Consider the following 20416-nt stretch of genomic DNA (forward strand, 5'->3'; position numbering starts at 1 on the left):
CGCACCTAAGTAATTGATAGCTAAACGTCCAACCCAATCGTAATATCGAGCTTTCCCAAATTCGCGTAAGCGTTGACAGCTTCTTTCGACCATTCCTTGTTGAATTGTTTATCAGCTTATCCCTCCACTCCAACATCAGCTACTGTAAAGCTTGCTTCACCGTTGACACAGTCGCTATGTGAAAAAGCCTAACTGCCCAGTACGCAGAGCGCGCGTATTTGTTAAGTAAACGCACCATAACCATTTAAATGAAACGTGAACAGGAAACAAATAATCGAAACACACATTACATGCAACTGTTTTAAACTGAGGCGTAGTTTGGCTGCTTAGCCGGGCCGCTAAGCCTTCTGTATCCACGATGATGTGTACCGGATACTGTGTACCGGATAACGGCCGAGTGTGGGAACCGAAACGCTCGTTCTGTACCTAAGTGTTTTCCGCTTTCACGTTTCATACATGCACACTTTAATGCTATTTTCCGAATGTTATGCTGTGAAGCATCAGAACTGCCACATCTTACACATTAACAAAAAAGAAAAAAGAACTACATATTGAGACCACGCTGTTTTATTTTCTTTTTTTAAGTATCCACTGAACAGTTGATCGATTCACAGTCACAGGGTTTATCTGTCACTACACTCGGATATATATTGTTACAACAGCATACACGGGCGTACTGCACTATGTATTTGCCTAAGACGACTCGAAGGTGAAAGCCATCTTCTTCTCGGACGATTCTATTGACCCCCCCCCCCCTTTCATCTGAAAGCTCTCTGCACCCAGCGTGGTATTGCAGTGCCTCCGAGATCAGCCCACCTTAGACCAAGCTACGATTTCATTTGATGACGTCATCATGCGTCGTCGTAGTGACGTCACAAACTTTCGCGACCTGTGGCGTCATCACACAACTTTTTTTTTACATCACTCGTGTTGTTGCGGACGGTCACTTTTTGCGTTTGATGAGGCTTTCCCCTTGAAGCTAGTTTGCGTTGGGCAGAGAGCCACGCTGACCACACGACCCTTTTCTGCTGTCGTTCAGCCTCTCAATTTGAAAATTTGAATAGCAGCTGTTTGAAAACACGGCATGTTTCGCAAGCGGCTTTCTTGGGTAACGTTGCTTATCGTGGGAGTGACTGAAAGGTAAACAGGTGCGAATTATAGAAACACAACGCAGGGTCAGGCACCCCCAGCCCCGGTTTGGATCTATAAATTACAGCTTCCCGCTAAAGGTTGTTTTCATAAGAGAGAGACGGAGAAAAAGATAAGTTTGCACTCACGAAAGATGCTCTGTTTTTCATTCCATGCAGTGGTACGGTTCCTAGTCTGTACGTAAAGAGCTGAAATGCCTTGCGCTATCTATGTCACGTTTCTCGTGCCCGAGGTGCCATTGACCTGACATGCGAGATCTTCAGCAGTCGACGATGCAGATACAAATTGCACGGAGCTTGGCGAAAGCTAAGCGGCGGCACAGCATTATAAAGCGTTAGCGTCTACGGTGTACACAACAAAGTTTGCGCAATACAAGAACCTTGGGCAGGGCCTGGCTAGAGGGTAGATGCACGCGTTCATTAGTTTTCACGCTCGTCGCTCCTCCCCTCTAGCCCAACCATGGTGGAACCTAGCGGAATCACGTGACGCTCCCTTCTATATAGTCTTTTTTCTTCCTACATGCCGTGCAAGCACTAATTTACCATCGAAAAGTATTGCGACTAGTCGCAGGGGCGAAGCAGTGAAAGCCATAGCAACAAATTGGAATGGTATACGAAGTAAGGCTGTAGCAGCTAGCTCCTTTAGGATCCGATAGCGCGGAATTATAAAACGCTGGCGTAAGAAAATACGGCCGCTCCAGGCAGCGAAGAGGTTTTCGTGCTGGCTGTCGCCTCAACGCGAAGCGGTGAGAGCACAGCACGTACAAGGGTATGAGCCGTCTACTGACCTAAGTCGAGATAGCGCGCGCGACCGCTCCCTTATGATCAAAGTTCGCGCTTGCTGCCCGAGCGACACAGCCTCTACCCCCCCTCCCCCCACCAGCACCCCTTCATGCTCCTTCGCCCCAATGGCGCGTTTCATCTCTGCGTGAGCCGCGTACGTCTGCAAGTTTCGCAAGCTTTTTGCTCGCGCGTAGAACATACGACGCGAGGCGATGTTATCGATCTGGACTTTATACGGACCATGACGTTGAAGGCAAAAATGCGCCCCGACTGTCTATGTAATTGCTATCGCGAGAAAACATCCTAGAATTAGTGCATCCAATGGCAGGACGAAGCCACTTTCGAACCTTACGTCCAGAACTAGCCAAGTGGAACCTCGCGTTTTTGATCTCCGCAGATGGCAGTGCGGGCGACGTCTCTTTTTGCTGAACTGCCTTGCTTCGCTATTTATTTTATGTCTAACATGGACGGCTCTAAAAGGGGTATCCCAATATTTCGTTCTCATTTCATAACGCCCGTTGCGCATCCAACAAAAAAAAAAAATCACAGCATATCCACGGAGTGAATGATGATGAGTGGGCGAAGCTGCGGAGCTTCATCGGTAAACCGTGAATCTTCCGTGAATTCTGCCCAGTACATCATCACCGACGTGAGATCGGGCGCGTTTATACTAAAGGTTCGATGAGTTATGACGATTTGCAGCTCACTTTAATTTTACATGTACGCTGTGAATTTTCATTGTTTAGAAAACCATTGCTTTAGAAAACATCTGGCGTCTTTCGTTAAACATCTGGCGTCTTTTCGTTTTGCTTTAGAAACATCTGGCGTTCTTTCGTTTTGCTTTTAGAAAACATCTGACGTCTTTCGTTGGTTTATTTCATCAATCAACGGCGTTTGAACAAAATTTTTATTGTTTAATCACGCACAGGAGAAATCTCACCAGGCACTACCTTGGAGGTAAACAGTGGCTGCTAATGGGAATGAGAGACAGAAGAAGTCGGCTTTTAGCTAACACTTACACTTCTACTTCTACTAACGTTTCCTACTGGACCATGCCAATGGCTGCTAATGGGGAATGAGAGACAGAAGAATTCGGCTTTTAGTTAACGCGCACGCTGCGAATTTTTTATTGTTCAACAACGCACAGGAAAAATCTCCCACCGGCACCACCTTGGAGGTCAAGATCTGGTACTAGCGTTACGACTGGTTACGCACTACTACGATTACGAGGGACGAACGGGTGCCGCCTTAAGGAGCTTCGCCCTTAAGGCGGCACCCGTGATGTTCCTCGATGTGTCTGTGCTTCTATGCGCAGCCACGGGGTGTCTGCGCAGTTCGGGGTTCCCTATTTAACTGATGCTCTACGTTCAATAAAAACAGTTGGTAGTGTGCGCTCGATCTGTTTAAGTGTTCCTTCCTTGTGTTGTCCTTTTCTAGTTTAGCGCAAATTTTTCCTGCATAAGCTTTGGTTGATGGGGAACAAAACCCTCTAGATCTGCTAGTATTAAATGGACCAGCGCACTTCTCGGGCACCTTGTGCCTTTGCATCGAATGCGCAAGACTGGCAGCACTGCTCGTCAGCACTCACGCTTGTCAAGCGCGCCTCGCAAGCATGGATGGGGTGAGAAGAACTTCCTGTGTTCGCCTGTGCGCAGGTATGCAATGTCTTCCTTTGTGTCGGGTACTAAACTGCTCGTGAGATAAAGATCAGGCTGTGCATAGAGTATTCGCCACTTTCGTGTGGGGGTTTGAATGGGCAGAAATAACTTGTTTCTCCCTTCGGTATCTGCAGGGATAATGCATTTGTTTGTACACTACGTCACGCCTCGGTTTCTAGTAGGCGCGTTGTTTAAAAATGTACCCTGCTTGTAATCAGCCAAGCCATTTTAAAAATACTGCTTTATTGTTAATTTCGAGGCTCTGACATACTAATGTCTGAAGTTTGAAAAACAGCACGTAGACAAAAACGTGCTCTATTTTCGGAAAAAGGCGTAATTCGATTCCCATTCCATTCCGTGCAAAAGGCGCTTAATTCCGTTTCCATTCATTTCCTCCAGGCGTTGGCCCCATTCCATTCCGGGTCGCGAAAATGTGGAATGAGTCCGGAGTCATTCCAATTCTGGTGAGGCAACTCCGCAACACTGGTGGGAAGCATTAAACAACACACTCTTTGCGCTACTAGCATTGTGTGATGACTGGTTGTTATTTTATTCTCCTGCCACGCTATATTACATATGTTAACATGATTCCTTGCCCAACATGACGCCTGTATAGCGTATTTTTGCGAAGGAGGTATTGCAAGCACCAGCATGGCACAGTGGTGGAAGACCCGACTGACACGCAGAGGGCGCTGGTTTAAATCCCATCCGATCCTAGAAATTTGTTTCTCATTTAATTTTTTCTTATCTCACGTGATAGCGGTTACGGGAACCGGCGGCGGCAGACAACTATGGCGCCAAAATCAGCTGTTGTGATCTCATAACAGCTTTCGCTGTAACAAACTTCAGCGCCGACAATGCCCTCTCTACGCTGGCCTGCGTGACAGGCACGCAAAAGTCCACTTGCGTTAATATAGACATCTCTGGTTGCCACTGTTTTCGTTTTTCGCACAATTTCAACATACCTTTGCTTTGGAATTCCTGCCTGACGTGCGAGCTAGTACTGCATTCTGAGATATGTTCACAATGCATGAGCTCAGTTGCTCCGCATTGGGAAGTTTTCTTGTGAACCGAAAAACGATTGAAAAAATTTCGGTTTCACTCCGGAACGAAATAACAGATAAAGTTTCGGTTACGTTTTCGTTCCGGTCGAAAATATCTTTTTTTTCGTTTTCGGTTTTCGTTCCGTTCCGACACCCTGTTTTCAATAATTCTGCTTGAATGCACAACTCAAACTGTAAAGAAAGTATGCGAAATTTTATGTAAAAATGTTAATCAGAAGGAAAGTTATCACTGTTCGCGTAAGTGTAGGATGCGAAAAATCATGTTTTGAGAAAAATGGCTTTAAAGATTCCAGTCGAATGTATATAATAAAGAAACATTCAACATGTCTGAAACTCTCCAGGATCATAGCTAGGGACCTCCTCTAAAGTGGCGCATTCTTCTTTTGAGCGAGCTGAAGCACATATATTTTTTCTAGCTCATCTTGCGTCTCCAGCTGACTCATCTATGTGCGCCACAGCGGGTCCAAGCATGGTATATTGATTCCATAACTTGCGTTGATGCTTCTTTTTTGTCCTATACTTTGCCATATTTCATGGAGTACTATAACTTTCTCCTTCAAAGGCCACAACTAAGTCCAAGAGCTCGAAGTGGTGTACGAAAAAGCACAAACAGCCGAGTGAAAACGAGCACAACCTAAACAACAGAGTGCCGCAGCCGTGTAGTGGAAATTTTCAAATAAATCGAAAGCATCATGCCGCACAAGCTTTAGAATGTACTTAGACACTTAGCATTATGTAATATGTATAAGGAAAAACATTTATGACGACATGGCAGGTATTGTGCAATCAGAAACCTTCAGTTTCGGTTTCGATTACGTCTCAGAGGTGTTGGAAAAATGGTCTTAACTTTCGAACGGCTCAAGATAACTACACAATTCTTTTTGCTAAATATTCTTGAATAGACAAGAGACAAGGAGCTTGAAAATGTCGTATTCAAAAAAATTTTTTTCAAAAAGTTCGTTTTTGAAGGTGGTGACCTACCTTAAAGCTGGGGCGAAGTCCCGCGCCGTAAGCTGCATCCATCCATTCAAAGCGTCGTGGAACGCGAAGAGGAACACTACGCGTGTCGAGTCTTCCCTCTAGCCTGGCCGTTAATTCTCACAGGGCGAGCGGGGAACGCGGTCGACAAGCGCGCGAGAGGGGGCTAGCGTAGGAGAGAGGGGGAAGGGGACGCGCATGCGCTCATCGCGGCGTTGCGCAGGAGTGAATGGGACGCGCGAGAGGAGGGGAGCGTAGGAGAGGAGGATGCGCATGCGCAGTAAGGGTGGTCACGCCGCGCACCGGATTGATCTCCGCCATAAGCTGCTTCGCATCTAAAACGTGGAATCGCCTCTCTACACCCACCTGTACAGTGTAGCCAGACGGCTGCGAAACTCGGCCCACCCCACCTGAAGGCCTGATGCGCGATGGAGTTTTCTCTCTCATTTTTCCTTCGGGAGAAGGGACGGCGTCCGCAGTCAATGATGTATCGCAGGGCTTGATACTTAGGCCATCTTTGACAAATCGCACCGGGGCGCCCAGGCGCGATTTGCCAAAGCTATTATGATAGGCCAACGACTGCGCACCAAGGCGCTCCAGTGCGACTTTACGGCGAAAGCCTTAGATGACTCATCAAACGCGCAAAGAAACCGTCGGCGTCAACACGAGCGATGCGTGACGTCACGTCATGTGATGACGTCACCATGACGTTACAGGTCGCCAAAATTTGTGACGTCATCACATGACATCTTCGCTTGGTCAAAGGTGGGCCAATCCCGGAGGCACTGCAAAACCACAGAAGGTGCAAGAAAGCTTCCAATGCCTCCGATCTCGGAGGCAGTGCAAAACCGCGTTGGGTGCAGAAAGCTTTCGGGGGATCAATACAATCAAGTGAAAAGAAAAACAAGAACAGGATGGCTTTCGCCTTGAAGTCGTCTTAAGCAAATGCATATGGGACCGTGTGACTTGTTGAAGATGCCATTGGTCATTGTCTTAGAACTAGAGATGTCAGAACCAGTCATTCTTAGCCAATGACAATGCACAAGGTGTATGCCAACCAATGCACACTTTTGGATGTTGCTAAATGATTTCCACATTTAACACTGAAGGCTACCCCAAAACCCTGCGATAAACGACATAATGCTTGGCTTTTACTACAGTTTTTATTAAGCTTATATACAGATAAAAATATATGCATCCTAGCAAACATAAAAAAACTTACTTCATTTCCTAAATAAAGTAAAACAATATGCAGAGAAAAATAAACAGGGCATGTCTCAAGGAATCGTAAAAACATCAACAATTCAAGCGACAATTATGTGAGAAAAGAACTTAGGTTGCCAACAGAATGCACACTCTGAATGTCTTTCGAAACAACAATTAATGAGAAGAAAAAAAAAGTGATGACCTGCAAAAATATATGTACACTAGCTATACAATATATCCTATGTAAACTTCAATTCGCTCATTGCATCATGGCGAAGGAAAAGGGGCACTATTTTCACCACACTAACATGTGCTATACAGTCACAGTTATTTAGCCACTCTAAAATGACTTCAGTCTCCTAAAAAAAAAACTTGCCTTCAAAACACCTTCCTGCCCATTTATGAGAAAAGCGTAAAACCACAGAACACTTGTGCAGCTTCACACGAACATTTTCAAAGCTTCCCATTTTGAAACTAAAAAGTTTCAAAATTTAGAAAAATGTGAAGAAACAATGCAACACTAACTGCATCTACTGGCAGTAAAGTGACGGCCAATGGGTGTCAGCCTCGCAATGCAAATATAAATGCACACAAACTCGGGAGTTTCGTTAGCTCACGTTCCAATTATATCACTTTCGAAGCATGTGTTAAAATAACCGCCCTTTCTTTTGCAGTTGTCACCGGTTAGCAACAGAGTACTAGTAAAAAGACGTTACAATGTGGAAAGCAGCTTACTGCTAATGCAAACATGCGCTTGCTGGCCCAAACTGCCAAAGCTCCAGTTGCAGCATGAAGGAGGAGCATTGTTGACACTGTATGCAGGCGCACAGGCTAGAGGGAGTACCCGCTTCCGTACATTGTCTGAAGTGACGCCAAGTGGCACATCGACAAATCACACTACATACAAGCATTGGTAAAGAAGGTAACCTCACATTAAAGCTGGCTGGCTTCAAACATCTCCCTCGAAAAAGATCGGTTGGTTGCTTGAGCCTACATCCAATGAAGTTGTCTTTTTACATGACATTATAGTCAGATACAACTTTAGAAGTCAGCGGCATTTCGCCATCAAAGGCGGATGAACACAAGCCTGCACCAATGGGCGCGCACTCGGGACTGACGTCATGAGCGGGACGGCCGGTGGCTCCGCTTTCGGAAAACATCGGTGCGTGCATGAGCGGGACTATTTCTTTAGTCGCGGAGGCAATCAGCTGCCGCGCTTCGGTTGTCTGGGCGGGGCCTCTCCCGACTTCTTAAGTTCTATCCGACTATAGATAACATGCCTTTTAAAGAATGTATGGCAACATTTAAATAGGGCTGCAAGATGGTCTACGCAGAGAGATTGGCTGGTGAGGTCACCTACACAGCCAATACGTGTACGCAGTATGGTTTGCAATTACATAGCCCAGGCCTTCCAAAACACACGTGGATAAAAGGTTGCATGTGATCCATGCCCATGTGTTCTCTTTAACAGTGGGACCCCTCTGCACATAGAAGCTATGCAAGAATGCTCGGATCGACGTCGGAAATAGTAGATACAAATATGCAGCAATACTTTTTTACAGTGTGCTGAGGAGGCATCCCATAAAACGGCAGCATAAGCAGGTTGAGTAGTACGACAATATGGAGCATTGTTGAACTACACTCAAACCTCGCTATAACGAACACGGATATAACGAATTATCGGTTATAACGAGGTAAATGAGGAATAGTCTTGTAATAGCTACAGTGTTACAAATAAACGTCTATAACGAATTTTCGGATATAACGAAGTTATTTTCGTGGCAGATGCGACTTTGTTATAATGAGGTTTGAGTGTATGACTGGCTAACACCGACCCTTCACTTCTAAATTGAGCTAGATGACAGTGCGACAAGGCAGAGCCCAAGTAGGCAAATGCAAATACTACAAGCTACATTCTAGTGAACTTTTTTAACCAGTGAATTGCCCATGGGATCTTTTATTTGTAATCTTTATCATGTAAAACAATGTTTCCAGCACTTTTGTGTAATTCCTAATTTCCTTACTGATGGCAGCGTTTCATTAACGATAACATGTTGACAAAATAACTAATTAGGATGATGCAAGTCTCACTGCTAGTGCTGAACTAGAGCCTGCTTTTGTTCAAACCAGAGTGTTGTAGCATGGAACAACAACACACATGCTTCCAGCACTGAACTTTGGTTCGAATTACCCCACAAGCATGTCTACGTAAAGCACATGGGGGAACTTTTCGGAGATTTCATGGCAGCTTCTTTCAGGACTACTGGCGTCTAATGGCAGCTTTAAAAAATAAGAAATGCTTGCAGTGCTCAATAATAAGCAACTTTCAAAAGCCAAACCAATTAGTACAAATAAAAAGCACAAGAAATCTTTGAAAAATGCTGGAGACACTGTCACTTCAGAAAGGTGCATGCAGAAATTTACTAGATGTTTATGGTCAATTCAGCTGTTGCAATACTTGCATCTACCATGGTACGGAATTTGCACGTCTTACGTTAGACTGTGCCAAGAAATGTCTAAAAGGAAATGATAGCCACATCGGTGCGAGTCAGCAGAACAATAAAACACATCCCGCAGTAAAGCTCTGCTTTGTTGCCGATGTATGTACTCAGATAGACCTGTCACGCAAAAGCAGAGGGGGGCACTGGAGTGTTGGCAATTATTACAGCCTTCATCTATTGTGTTTACTCGTGGTTAAGCGTTTCCAGGAAAATGTGAACACACCTGTGCTGTGTATGCAAAGTGTACAGGGTTCAGCATGTGTTTAAGCGTCCACTTGAGGACTATGACATGTGGCCTATCTTGGCTTTTCACTTTTGCGACACAAAGCAATTTACAGAGGCGTGCAATTTATCATACAAAGTCTGAGTGGCCACGACCCCTACAATAAAACCTTACCTGCGCTGCAGCGCTTTTATCCAGTAATCCGACTTTTACAAGAGTTCATATACAAAACACATGTTCATATGGAACTATTCGATACGTGGGCCATACGGCATTGTAAGAGTTACTTTTTTATGGCAATGTCAGGTTGTAGATTTTTAAGGCTGAAACCTCTAAAGGACAAACTTAAGGGGGGACAGAGCACTTGAAAAAAAGTTTATTTCTTGATCGATTTTGATGAAACTCCCTGAGTTTATGTACATTTGTGTGTTGATTTCAAATATGTAATTATTTGTCTAGTGTAAAGTGCAGTTTTTAGAATATAAAATATTTGATGTACTCATTGGGGAGCAAAATTTTTTCTAAACTGAGAGAGTTACAAAGTAAATCAGCTGATCACAATAATCTGGAATCAGAACTGAGTGCAATGCAACAAAAATGGATGTTCTAAACCCATTGGAACAAAAGTTACAATACGTTGAACATTCACGAGTGAAATCTCAGCTTGAAATTGACTCGGTGGTGAACGTTCAATATAAAATAACTTTTGTTCAAATGGGTTTAGGACATCCATTTTTGTTGCATTGCACTCAGTTCTGATTCCGGTTTATTGTGATATGCTGATTTACTTTGTAACTCTCTCAATTTAGAAAACATTTTGCTCCCCAATGGGCACATAAAAAATTTGTATTTTAAAAACTACCCAATATACTAGAAAAGTAATTGCATATTTGAAATCAGCACACAGATATACATAAAGTCGCCAAGTTTCATCAAAATCGATCAAGAAATTTAAAAAAATTTTTAAGAGTAGTGTCCCCAAACCAGATACAAAACTTTGCATCTTTTGTGAAAGTGTCAGACTAAAAGCAGGTGTCTCATTTTAAACCTCACTATTCCGTCCATACAGCATAAGTCCCCTCCGAGTTCAACATGTCCCTTTGTTGTTTTGCCTTTTCAGGAGAAAAAAAAATCAAATGCATCGGGTAAAAAAAACCACGAAACTGTACCGTGCTAAGCATACATTATGGCATTGCCTGCACGACAAATGCTGAACTGTGCGAGGGTGTGAGCAATATTACACCTGGCTCTTTCGAAACGCACACAGAGGAAATGGGGCAACATTGCACGCAAACACGCACACACACAGGTACATGCACACCGAAAAAAGATGCAACCAACCGAAACAACTTAATTAAAACAAAGTCATTCCCATGTGAGAGAAAGACTCCTAGAGAACCAAGATCAACTGAATTCACAGGACGAGGCCCTTCACAAAATCATGTGCATTATAGTGCAACGATTACAGTTTCTTGGTAAAACTGCCCGGTCTCGTCTCATTTGCTCAAAATATTCACACACCGAAGTCTCTTGCAGACATTGCCAAAAAGCAACGCACAGCGCAGTTTCTCACGCCTAACTGCCGGCATGTATGGCACTAGAATCCTTCGTCACTTTCCATTGACTGGAGGTGCATGTCGTTCAGGTCTGCTACAGAGCTCCCATGCGATGATTCCGGGTCTATGGGATTGGACTCGATGCTCCCAGAGTCGTCAACCGCTGCAAGAGCAAAATTTGATGATGCAACTAATACTCGCACTCGAACAATTCTGAGGAAACTAGTGAAAAGAGGATGAAGCACACTGCCTCTATAACCACTTCCATGACATGGCAATGAGAATGAGAGAAGGGCTCGCAAAATAAGCAAAAAAAAAAAAAATATGGAGAATCAAGGGCACATGGCACACATGCCCAAGTAGCAGCCACCCCTTTATCCCAAAGCGTCGACATGCTTCGGCCGCTGCCGGGCAGGACAGGGAGTGTAGATGAGGAGAATAGAGTATATATATATACAGTAGAACCCCGCTGATACGTTCTTGAATGGACCGTACGAAATAAACGTAAGAGACGGGAAACGTAAGAGCCGAAAAACAGGAAAAACGGCAAAATATTTAGTGGTACAGAATTTTATTTCAATTCTTACGAGCAGCACGAAAATTGGCGCGCTCAGCCGCGATCTAGTCGATGGATAGAAACGCGGAGCTTAGGACGGCCTCATCCACAGAAATGTAATCAACGTATGTGATTTTTTTAACACCAACAGCTGTAGGCATGAAAGAACTAAGCACACGCAATCACGACCGGCGCGGCGAGTCCGACCGCGAACCGCACGTACAACCACGCGAGCTCCAACCAGTTCGAACTCCTCCCGTTCTCCGACAAATAACGATGATGATGAGCCTACGCCAACGCGATGGCAGAAGTGAATGCCAATCTCGAAGGCCTTGCTTTCGCAAGCAATTACATCATACACGCCATGTTTGTGCAATACAAATCTCAGAGGCTATGCTTTTGTCAATAGTAAATGCCAGTCTCGAAGGTCTTGCTTTCGCGAGCAGTTACGTCATAGACGCCATCTTTGCAATTTGAATCTCGAAGGCCATGCTTTTGTTTGCATCAATTGAAAGATTCTGTTGCTTGCGCCTCTCATGCGGCTAATATTACGGTCAAACGAAGCCAAACTGCGTGAAAATGCACCATGGCCGCTCTCTTTGGTAGCCACTCGGTCGGCTCTGAGCGCACTTCGCGACGTATCATACGGGAACGGTCCGACAGTTACGACGTAACAGCGGGGTTCCCAATACATTGTATCCTATGGGAGCTATGCCGGGACCGGCGGAAAACGACGTAAGAGCCGGGAAAACGCAGCAGTGAGGAACGTAACAGCGGGGTTCTACTGTATAATGTGTTTTTTTTTTCTTCAGAAACCAAGGGTATATTTTAGGGAAGCACAGATTACACGACAGTGCAAAATGTGGTTAGTATTAGTTTTTTTGGTCAACTGCTGGCTGTAGCACCTGTTCAGACATTACAATTCACTTGTAGGCAGCAACGTAAGTACAAGTTGCACACGCTCACAAGTTTCTTTTCATAAAGGCGAAGTGCACACCGAGTGTAGAACCATCACGCCTCCATGGGAGGACTCTCTCCTGTGTCCTTGACTCATCACTCACCATAGCGCAACTGAAATAGCTAAAGGAATAATAACTCTTGCAGTTTTACGTCCCAAAACCACGATATGGTTATGAGACGCTGTAGTGGAGGGCTCCGGAAATTTCAGCTACGTGGGGTTCTTTAACGTGCGCCTAAATCTAAGCACACGTGCCTCTAGCATTTTACCTCCATTGAAATTCGGCCACCACCGCACCCGGATTCGATCCTGCTACCTTCTGGTCAGCAGTCAGGCACCATAACTGCCGGACCACCGCGGTGGGTGAAATAGCTAGAGTGAATACAGAAGCTCCTCGGTAGTACGAAGTTAGAGAAAAACGATGAATTCAAAGGTCCGAAAAATGAAGGAAAAAGAAGAGCAAAAACTGCACTTACACAGTTGTTGGACAGCAGCAATGTCTTCTTCATCGTGGCTGAAGCGCTTGTCAATAGACTCCTTGATCTGGTTGTTGGCCCCCTTAGGGTCCAAATCCATGGCCCACGAGAAGTTCATTAGGGCTAGGTGAGTGTTGCCCAACTTTTTGTGAACCTGCGTACAAGGCACGACCAGAACTTGACATTGTGGACAAAAACGACAACCAGTCTCTGTTGTTAAAGGACCCTTGACAGCGAAATTTTTGTTGGAGACTTTTTACTGTAATTTGTAGCCTTGTGTCTGGAAATGCCGAAATTGAATCGTAAATGCTCTAACGTATTGTATAATTAATGCCAACATCGCTAATTGTGACCAATTTTAGAGTTACTTCGAAACGCCCGCCTAAAATTGTAAGAAACTAGTGCCCCAAGCAGGGGAGCGGCTAAGACCATGTGCGCTAAAGCTTTGGAGACATTGACAGTGCAGTATTCAAATTGGGGTCCCGTGCGCAGTAAATGAAACGATGCGGGTGCTTCGGTATGAGTTAAGCCTGTTAAGAGTGTGTCCCCTCAGGAAGAAGAAAAGCATTCCTGGTGTAAGCAGCTAAAACCACCTTGAGAGCGGCCTGAAAACAGAGCAAGAAGGGTGAAGAACATAGCCTTCGTCGGGTGCCAGTCATGGCATTGTGTGCGCTCTGCGTATCTTCTGCGACATCGACAATACTCGCTTTTCTTGTGGAACGTTACACGTGGCCTTCATCTACATCACACTAGTGGCGATGTCACAAGAAGCTCCCAACTCAAATGAGCACTGACGCTTACTTTAAAACCAAATTACATTATTTTAAAAGCGGACATTTGCCACTAATAATCGGCCAGAAGTGTCCATGTATACAGGACAAGCAAACAACACGAACATCTCAAGGCTTCAATTTTGGTGTCAGGGGTCCTTTGAGAAGGGTCATGACGCCTTAAAACTTTTTTTTTTACTTCTTGATCAATTTTGATGAAACTTGCCAAGTTTATGTGCATTTAGTTTTAAAGAGCAGTGTCCCCCTTAAGAATTGCTCTTGGAAGTCCGACTGCTGAGTGTAAGGATGTAACAGAACCTTAAAATAAGTTAGAACAACATATAAAATCGCACCCATTTTGACAAAACTTACCCAACATTTTTGCAAGACACAGAACAGAAGTCAACCACCCACATGTTCGGCCGTTGTGCTGGTAGGCACTTAATTACAATAATCTAAAGTCGAGCTGCTACACTCTATTATTGGCATAAGTTCACATGAGGGGTCCCACTTATTACAGTGCTGCCATAAACTTCTGAGCAAATGCCACATTCATGGGCAAGAAACGATTAAATTTTTCCGTGTTTTACACGGCATTGGAGAAGCCTGTTGATTAATCGCCAATTTTCTTGATATCTTAAAACAGTCAAATATGCCCAAAAATTTCAGATAAGCTTAAAATATGCATATTTTGTTTTACACCACTGATGCACATTACTACACTAATCCCTCGTTATAACGAAGTCAGTTTACTCCAAATATCGCTTTATTTAAAATTTCTTCCGGTCCCGACTCAAACACATACATATTAAGTCGCATTACTTAAAGCACACGAAGAGCTTGACCAGCTTAGAAAGAAGTGGCAAGCGAGGCGTTGCCGAGCGGCGGCAGCTCTTTTGGACATGCAGTGTCAGCATAATGCTGCCAACGAACTAGTCCCATGCAGGTACAGAACATGCTACTAGAGTACCAAGCCCACGACCGATGACCACATAGAAATGGGTACCAAGCGAGTGTCGAGTGCTCCCAGCTATTTACTGCAGAGCTAACAGGAGCTGTAAAATTCCATGGCACAGCACACCCAAACAATTAATCTCAGTCATATTTGCATCGCTGGTCTCACCTGCGATAGAATCTGCACCAAACTAAAGCTTTTCTGGTGCTTTGCGACGCCAGAAAACCGCGGTCTCTTGGATGATGAAAAGTGGCAAAAAGATTGTGGGCTGACTTGTGCCAGTATTTCATGGGGTGCGTTCAAGCAAAGTTTTAGCGCTCTAAAACGCTCTTCTGGCACTGAAACACACCATCTGACTTTAGATAAACGGTCCAAATGTGTGCTAAAGTCACGGAATTTTGTTCCTAGACATTTGTCAATGGCGTGGATGCGGCGGTCACCAACACTCAAACCGTACATTCAAACTGTAGAATTAGCAGTTTCGTCAACAACAGGGCGCTGAAAAACTTTTGCAAACATCATAGCTACACGCCTCTGGAAAAAAATCACCAAGTGGTCATGCAGAGCCCCTACTGCAACACTGGTCAGTTTTCATGATTGCACTATGTACCCACAATAAGCAATTAATAATTTTTTAGCGCAACAAATGCAACCTCAGACTCGAGCCACGGCATTTGCGGCACTTTCCAGTGTGAGACTCTTGTAGCGTTCTGCGAAGTGGTGAAGGCAGATACAGTCGCCAACCGTTTATGCGGACTCTGCCGGAACCGCCGAAAAGTCCGAATAATTGTGAGTCCGAAAGAAAGGATTCACCAGAAAAAAGCACCTTTATTGGCCCAGCGGCCAGAAAAAACCTGTCAATGCGCGTTTGTACACATGCAGGCTTACACGCAACCAGGTCGGCCTATATTTCAGCCAACGTTTGGTCACCCCTGTGGGTCGGCAATAGCACTGCAACGGCCTACACTAAATTCGCATTTGATGGCTGTGGTTTGGGAGGGGCGTCATCTCGGCAGTCACTGTCCACATGCGCTGGTTCGAGTAGCTGACGGATGATCTCATCGCCCAACTCAGCGAAAACTCCCAAGCAACTTTGGATTGAGGTCGGCCATTTTCCACCTGGCGAATGATTGCAGCTTTTCTTGCCATCGTCAGGGCCTTGTAATTGCCGTGTTTCTTTAGTTTCGATGGCGCACATGGAACGGGCGGCGTCAGAACAACCAAGGGAGTGAGACACAAAGCCCGGGGCGCAGATCAGGCCAAGCATCCGACAACGCAAACCCTCAAACGCCAAAAGGGAATGACGTTGGGCTAATTGATGCTGCAGCGCTAGTGTTGTCGTACTCTCTTTGAGTTAGGATCCGCATTGTACCTGTACACACTGTCATTCACCTCAAACACCGCACCGAGCTGATTCCGACCTTGGCTTGGCTTGGCCTGCTGTTTGGCCGTGGTAGTTCATTGGATCGGAGGGGATACAGCGCAAGAGAAAACGAGGACAAGAAAGGCGACGCACACAGAGCGCTGACTTACAACACTTTATTGGTAGAAAGGGAAGGATGAACATTTATACACTTCGCTGACATGCGCCACAACCGGGGCAACTGACGATTTTTTTTTTTTTTTTGAACATTATACATAGAGCAACCATCACTGCGCACACGGGCGTATCACTCATGGTCTGTTTAGATATGATATTTCATGAGATGAAAGTGCTATCGAAGGAGAGCTGATGCAACTGCTATCGAACTTTCTGATGAAGTCTGCCTCGATGATTTCGCGTGTCAACTTGCGCTGTATCCCCTCCGATGTCTAACCAACACGCCCAAGCTTCGATACTAAGTTCATTGGATACTTGACTGGCTAAAGCCAAAAGGTTACCGCTACGTGTAGCCAACAAACATAGCCTTCGAGATCAGTCATTTCTGCATCGATTTTGACACTGGCACGATCTCCAGCTATAGCCAGCGCAACATTTCAGCACTGGCAATCTAGCAAAAATATTGTAAACATTGCTAGAGTGTACTAGAATATTCTAGTACACTCTAACATTGCTGACAGCTTGTCATGGCGTTCAACGTCACACTCGATCGGCCAGCCGGAGTCCGAAAAATCGAATGGCACACCATAGGGCGTCCGAATTTTCGGTCACGAGTTTACATTACTTCAATGGGATGAGTGGCGGTGCCACGAATGTGTCCGAATAAACAAGCATGTCCGAATTTTCAACATCCGAATAAACGGTCAGCGACTGTACACTGGTGAAGGCAGATAAGCTGCGGTGCTTCCGAAATGCAACTATTCCCAAAGAATGCATCTACAGAAGTAACAAATGAGCATGGATGACCGCTGCTTTTCATAATTGAAAATTGTCCGAGCCACGCGAAGGTCGACAACCTCAAGGCAATCACTTCAGAATTTTTGCCTGCAAACACAACTGCAGTACTGCAACTGATGGATCAGGACATCAATGAGACCACCTAGAAGCTGTACCGCGAGGCTCTTTTGCAGTGCATGCTCACAGTGCATGGCGCCAGCAAGAGGTACAACAGTGATTTGCTTGGTGCGATAAACTTGTTGAACTTTTCATGGAAAGAACTCGCACCTTCGAAGGTCGCCAACTGCATTGCGTGCACGCTGGCTTATCCCGCACCATTGTCAGCGAGCCTGACAATGACTGGATTTGCAGTGATCTGGGGTGCTATTTTGTAAGCGTTCTGTCACAGAACGGAGGCGGAGCGTTCCATGAGCTGCACGGGATTGGTCGAGGCTCGATTCAAATTCAAACTCCATATGCATTGTTTAACGGTCCAAGACGTGAGAATAGCCTGTAAAAGCCATAGAACGGTCACGTGATAGCCACAGAACGGCCGGAGACCTCGTTCCGTCGACCTCCTCTCCCCGTTCTATAGACAAAAATGGATACAAAACGGTCTCCGGCGTATGCGCATGGGCTGACGAGAGGAAGAGCGGCTTCACACGCTGAATGGTATTCAGCCATCTCCCTTTTGCGACAGTTTGCGAAAATGGCATCTCCATTCTCGTTCATGCCATTTCGTGTCGCCTGTGTGGCTGCTGCAGTCACGCAGAAACGAAGCCCCGAGGTAGAAGATGCGTTGAAGTGATGACTGAAGAGGAGTTCCAATGGCACTTTCATCTCAATAACGGTTCGAGTGCTGGCACTGTTCAAATATTACAAGTGGACGAATACTAGAAGCATTGGTTGGAACAGCGTGGTAGCCAGCGCCACTATCGACCGACTCTCGAAACTGTGACATCACCTGGTGCCATGTCAAGATGCTAACACAAATAAATTGTTGAAGTAATCGCGTTGTTCAGTTTAAAGCTTTGAAAAACAATTTCAGACAATATTAATGTTCAGCTATAACAATTTCATATTTTTTCGTGCGCTGGAAACATTCCCAAATTCCTTAGCTAGCTATTGGCTGCTTGCTCCCTCTCGTTCTTCCGTTCGGTCCCGCCTCCATTCTGTGACAGAACGCACACAAAATAGCCCCCCGATATGAGGCTGTTCATAAAATTGCCGGCCAAGAGATAGAAGGCGACTTCGAGACGTTCGCATTGGCTGACGCTGCTGCTCTTGTGGTTGCCTCAGTGATGGATGCGGAGATAATTGACACAGTTGGTGGCCCCGATGAGGATGAGGAGAGACGGGAAGTGCTAACTATGGTGCAGAGGCGGGAGCACCTACACCTGCTGTGAAATAAAGTTGAATGCATGGGCGGCAAACATGGCCTCATGCAATGCTTAATCAAATTGGAGCAGGGGTTGTTCACACCTGGCAAGAACTTGAAACAGCCAAAGCTCACTGCCTTTTTTGCACCTGAATAAGGTTTTGCTCCACTGAATATATTGTGTCTTGACTTCCTCGCAGTTGTGGCACAATTAAAGCTTCACTGCCTTGGCTTTTGTCGAGTGGTCTCTTATATTGAAATACCATTATAACAAATACTTTCGCTGTCCCGCTGACTTCGTAACGAGGGATTACTGTACAGTTAAGCCTTGTCACTGCGAATTCGAGAAGGACCAAAAAATTCGTTGGATTACAACAAAGGTCAAACTACAGAGAGTCGTTCTTTAATTTATTGCCTTATGACCCGTGCAGTACTACTCATTCCTGTGTGCACTAGCTGCAACGTCTTCGCACATGCCAGCAAGTGAGGGGGTTTGATTAGAGGTGAGTGCACCATAAGAGATGAGGAGGCCTGCACGTGTGTGGTAAAGGGGGGTCGGGCAAAGGTTTTTGATCAACTGTTAAAAGCCACAGGAGATATTCCCTCTCAATGCTGACAAAAGTTCGAGATAACCACTGACAAGCCAGGAAAAAAAAATATATATCCCTCGAAACAGACTGTCATCAGCTTTTAAAAGGACACCTTCATAGGACAACAGTTTTACCTTTCCACTAAGGAAGTACACTAGTGACTCCTTGGGCACAAGCTGCTTCAGTTCATCCAGCTCTTTGAGTGCCTCCTGGTAGCGATCCACCGAGAAAAAGATGGTAGCTCGTTGAAACTTGCACAGCGGGTTTTTGGGTTCCATCGAAATGGCCCTGTTTAGAGTTAGAATAGACTCGTCTGTCCTCTTCAGGGAGTGCTGTACCTGTACGAGAAACAAAGCAAAACAACAAAAGTGTATAACACTCCTGTTTTAAAGTAAGTATAGACTAGTATCAACAACCCACCACTGTATCTAATCTGCATCCTAAACCAATAATACTAAGGAAAGTGTAGAAAACATCCCCATAAACCTACATAAATGCCTGCACTGAGCAAACAGCTGCATAGCAGCACTAAAACTGAATGTGTTGCTACATAGATGTGTTGTTACAGATTTTTCTGCATGCCTTGGGAATATATCGGCTACTAATCAGTAATTGCAATATGTGCTGAAAAATGATTAGCTAAAATCATAATCAGTGATATTTTGTCCTCTTTTTTGAGTAATCTAGATCAAGAACTAGAACTATGCTATCTACCACCAGTGTTTCACTTGTATAACTTTCACATACAGACACACCTAGCATCAACACAAATGCATACAATGACATATGTGAAACTTACCACTGCAATGTGACAAAGAAGCACGGAGCTCTGTGGGTTGATTTGAAGCGCTCGTTTGAAGTGCAGTTCTGCCAGTTGAAACTGTTCCTGCTTGTAATAGATCATACCTGCCCCATACCTTGTCAGGCACAAGAAAAAAGAAGAAAAAAAAAAAACAAGAGTCAAGTACGAGGGCAACGCACGCACACGCACACCTCTGCAAATTATACAAACTGCTGACAAAACTTCACCTATTTCCTTTATATTGAATGATGTAATAAAATTTTCTTCATTAACATCTGCACCCAACATCACCATCATCGACTGCTGCAATGGCACTGTACAGTAAAGTAGTTTTCCTTTCAGACTCTGCTTGCCTTTCCGAATTTTGGTGGGACAATAAACAAATGCCACCACCAACAGATTCCTGCTCAGTTAATCACACAGTCGTACCTGCCCTACAGAGCAAATTTACATCACCCGAAATTTCAGAAATCGCACGGCTTCCTGCTTAATTTTTC

At 44.9% G+C, this 20416-nt stretch overlaps 2 protein-coding genes and 1 long non-coding RNA gene across 3 annotated transcripts in view; all 3 read right to left on the reverse strand.

Annotated features, from left to right (window-relative positions):
• Nucleotides 1–20416, reverse strand: part of LOC119385134 (uncharacterized) — a 332809-nt gene that overhangs the window by 183449 nt on the left and 128944 nt on the right. The gene's annotated exons all lie outside the window — the stretch shown is intronic.
• The window catches only part of LOC125757678 (uncharacterized), a 97258-nt gene continuing 83617 nt past the window's right edge, over nucleotides 6776–20416 (reverse strand). The window contains exon 2 of the long non-coding RNA XR_007415428.1: nucleotides 6776–6848. This is a non-coding gene — a long non-coding RNA (uncharacterized LOC125757678). The remainder of the gene's footprint in view (nucleotides 6849–20416) is intronic.
• LOC119387486 (cell division cycle protein 27 homolog) overlaps nucleotides 6776–20416 on the reverse strand; it is a 39404-nt gene continuing 25763 nt past the window's right edge. The window contains exons 13-16 of the mRNA XM_037654885.2: nucleotides 19917–20034; nucleotides 19252–19455; nucleotides 13108–13261; nucleotides 6776–11280 (exon numbers count right to left, since the gene is read on the reverse strand). Coding sequence (XP_037510813.1) covers nucleotides 11159–11280; nucleotides 13108–13261; nucleotides 19252–19455; nucleotides 19917–20034 — 598 coding nt within the window. The 3' untranslated portion in view covers nucleotides 6776–11158. The remainder of the gene's footprint in view (nucleotides 11281–13107; nucleotides 13262–19251; nucleotides 19456–19916; nucleotides 20035–20416) is intronic.

Source organism: Rhipicephalus sanguineus, chromosome 3, assembly GCF_013339695.2.
Source record: "Rhipicephalus sanguineus isolate Rsan-2018 chromosome 3, BIME_Rsan_1.4, whole genome shotgun sequence".
Classification (NCBI taxonomy): domain Eukaryota; kingdom Metazoa; phylum Arthropoda; class Arachnida; order Ixodida; family Ixodidae; genus Rhipicephalus; species Rhipicephalus sanguineus.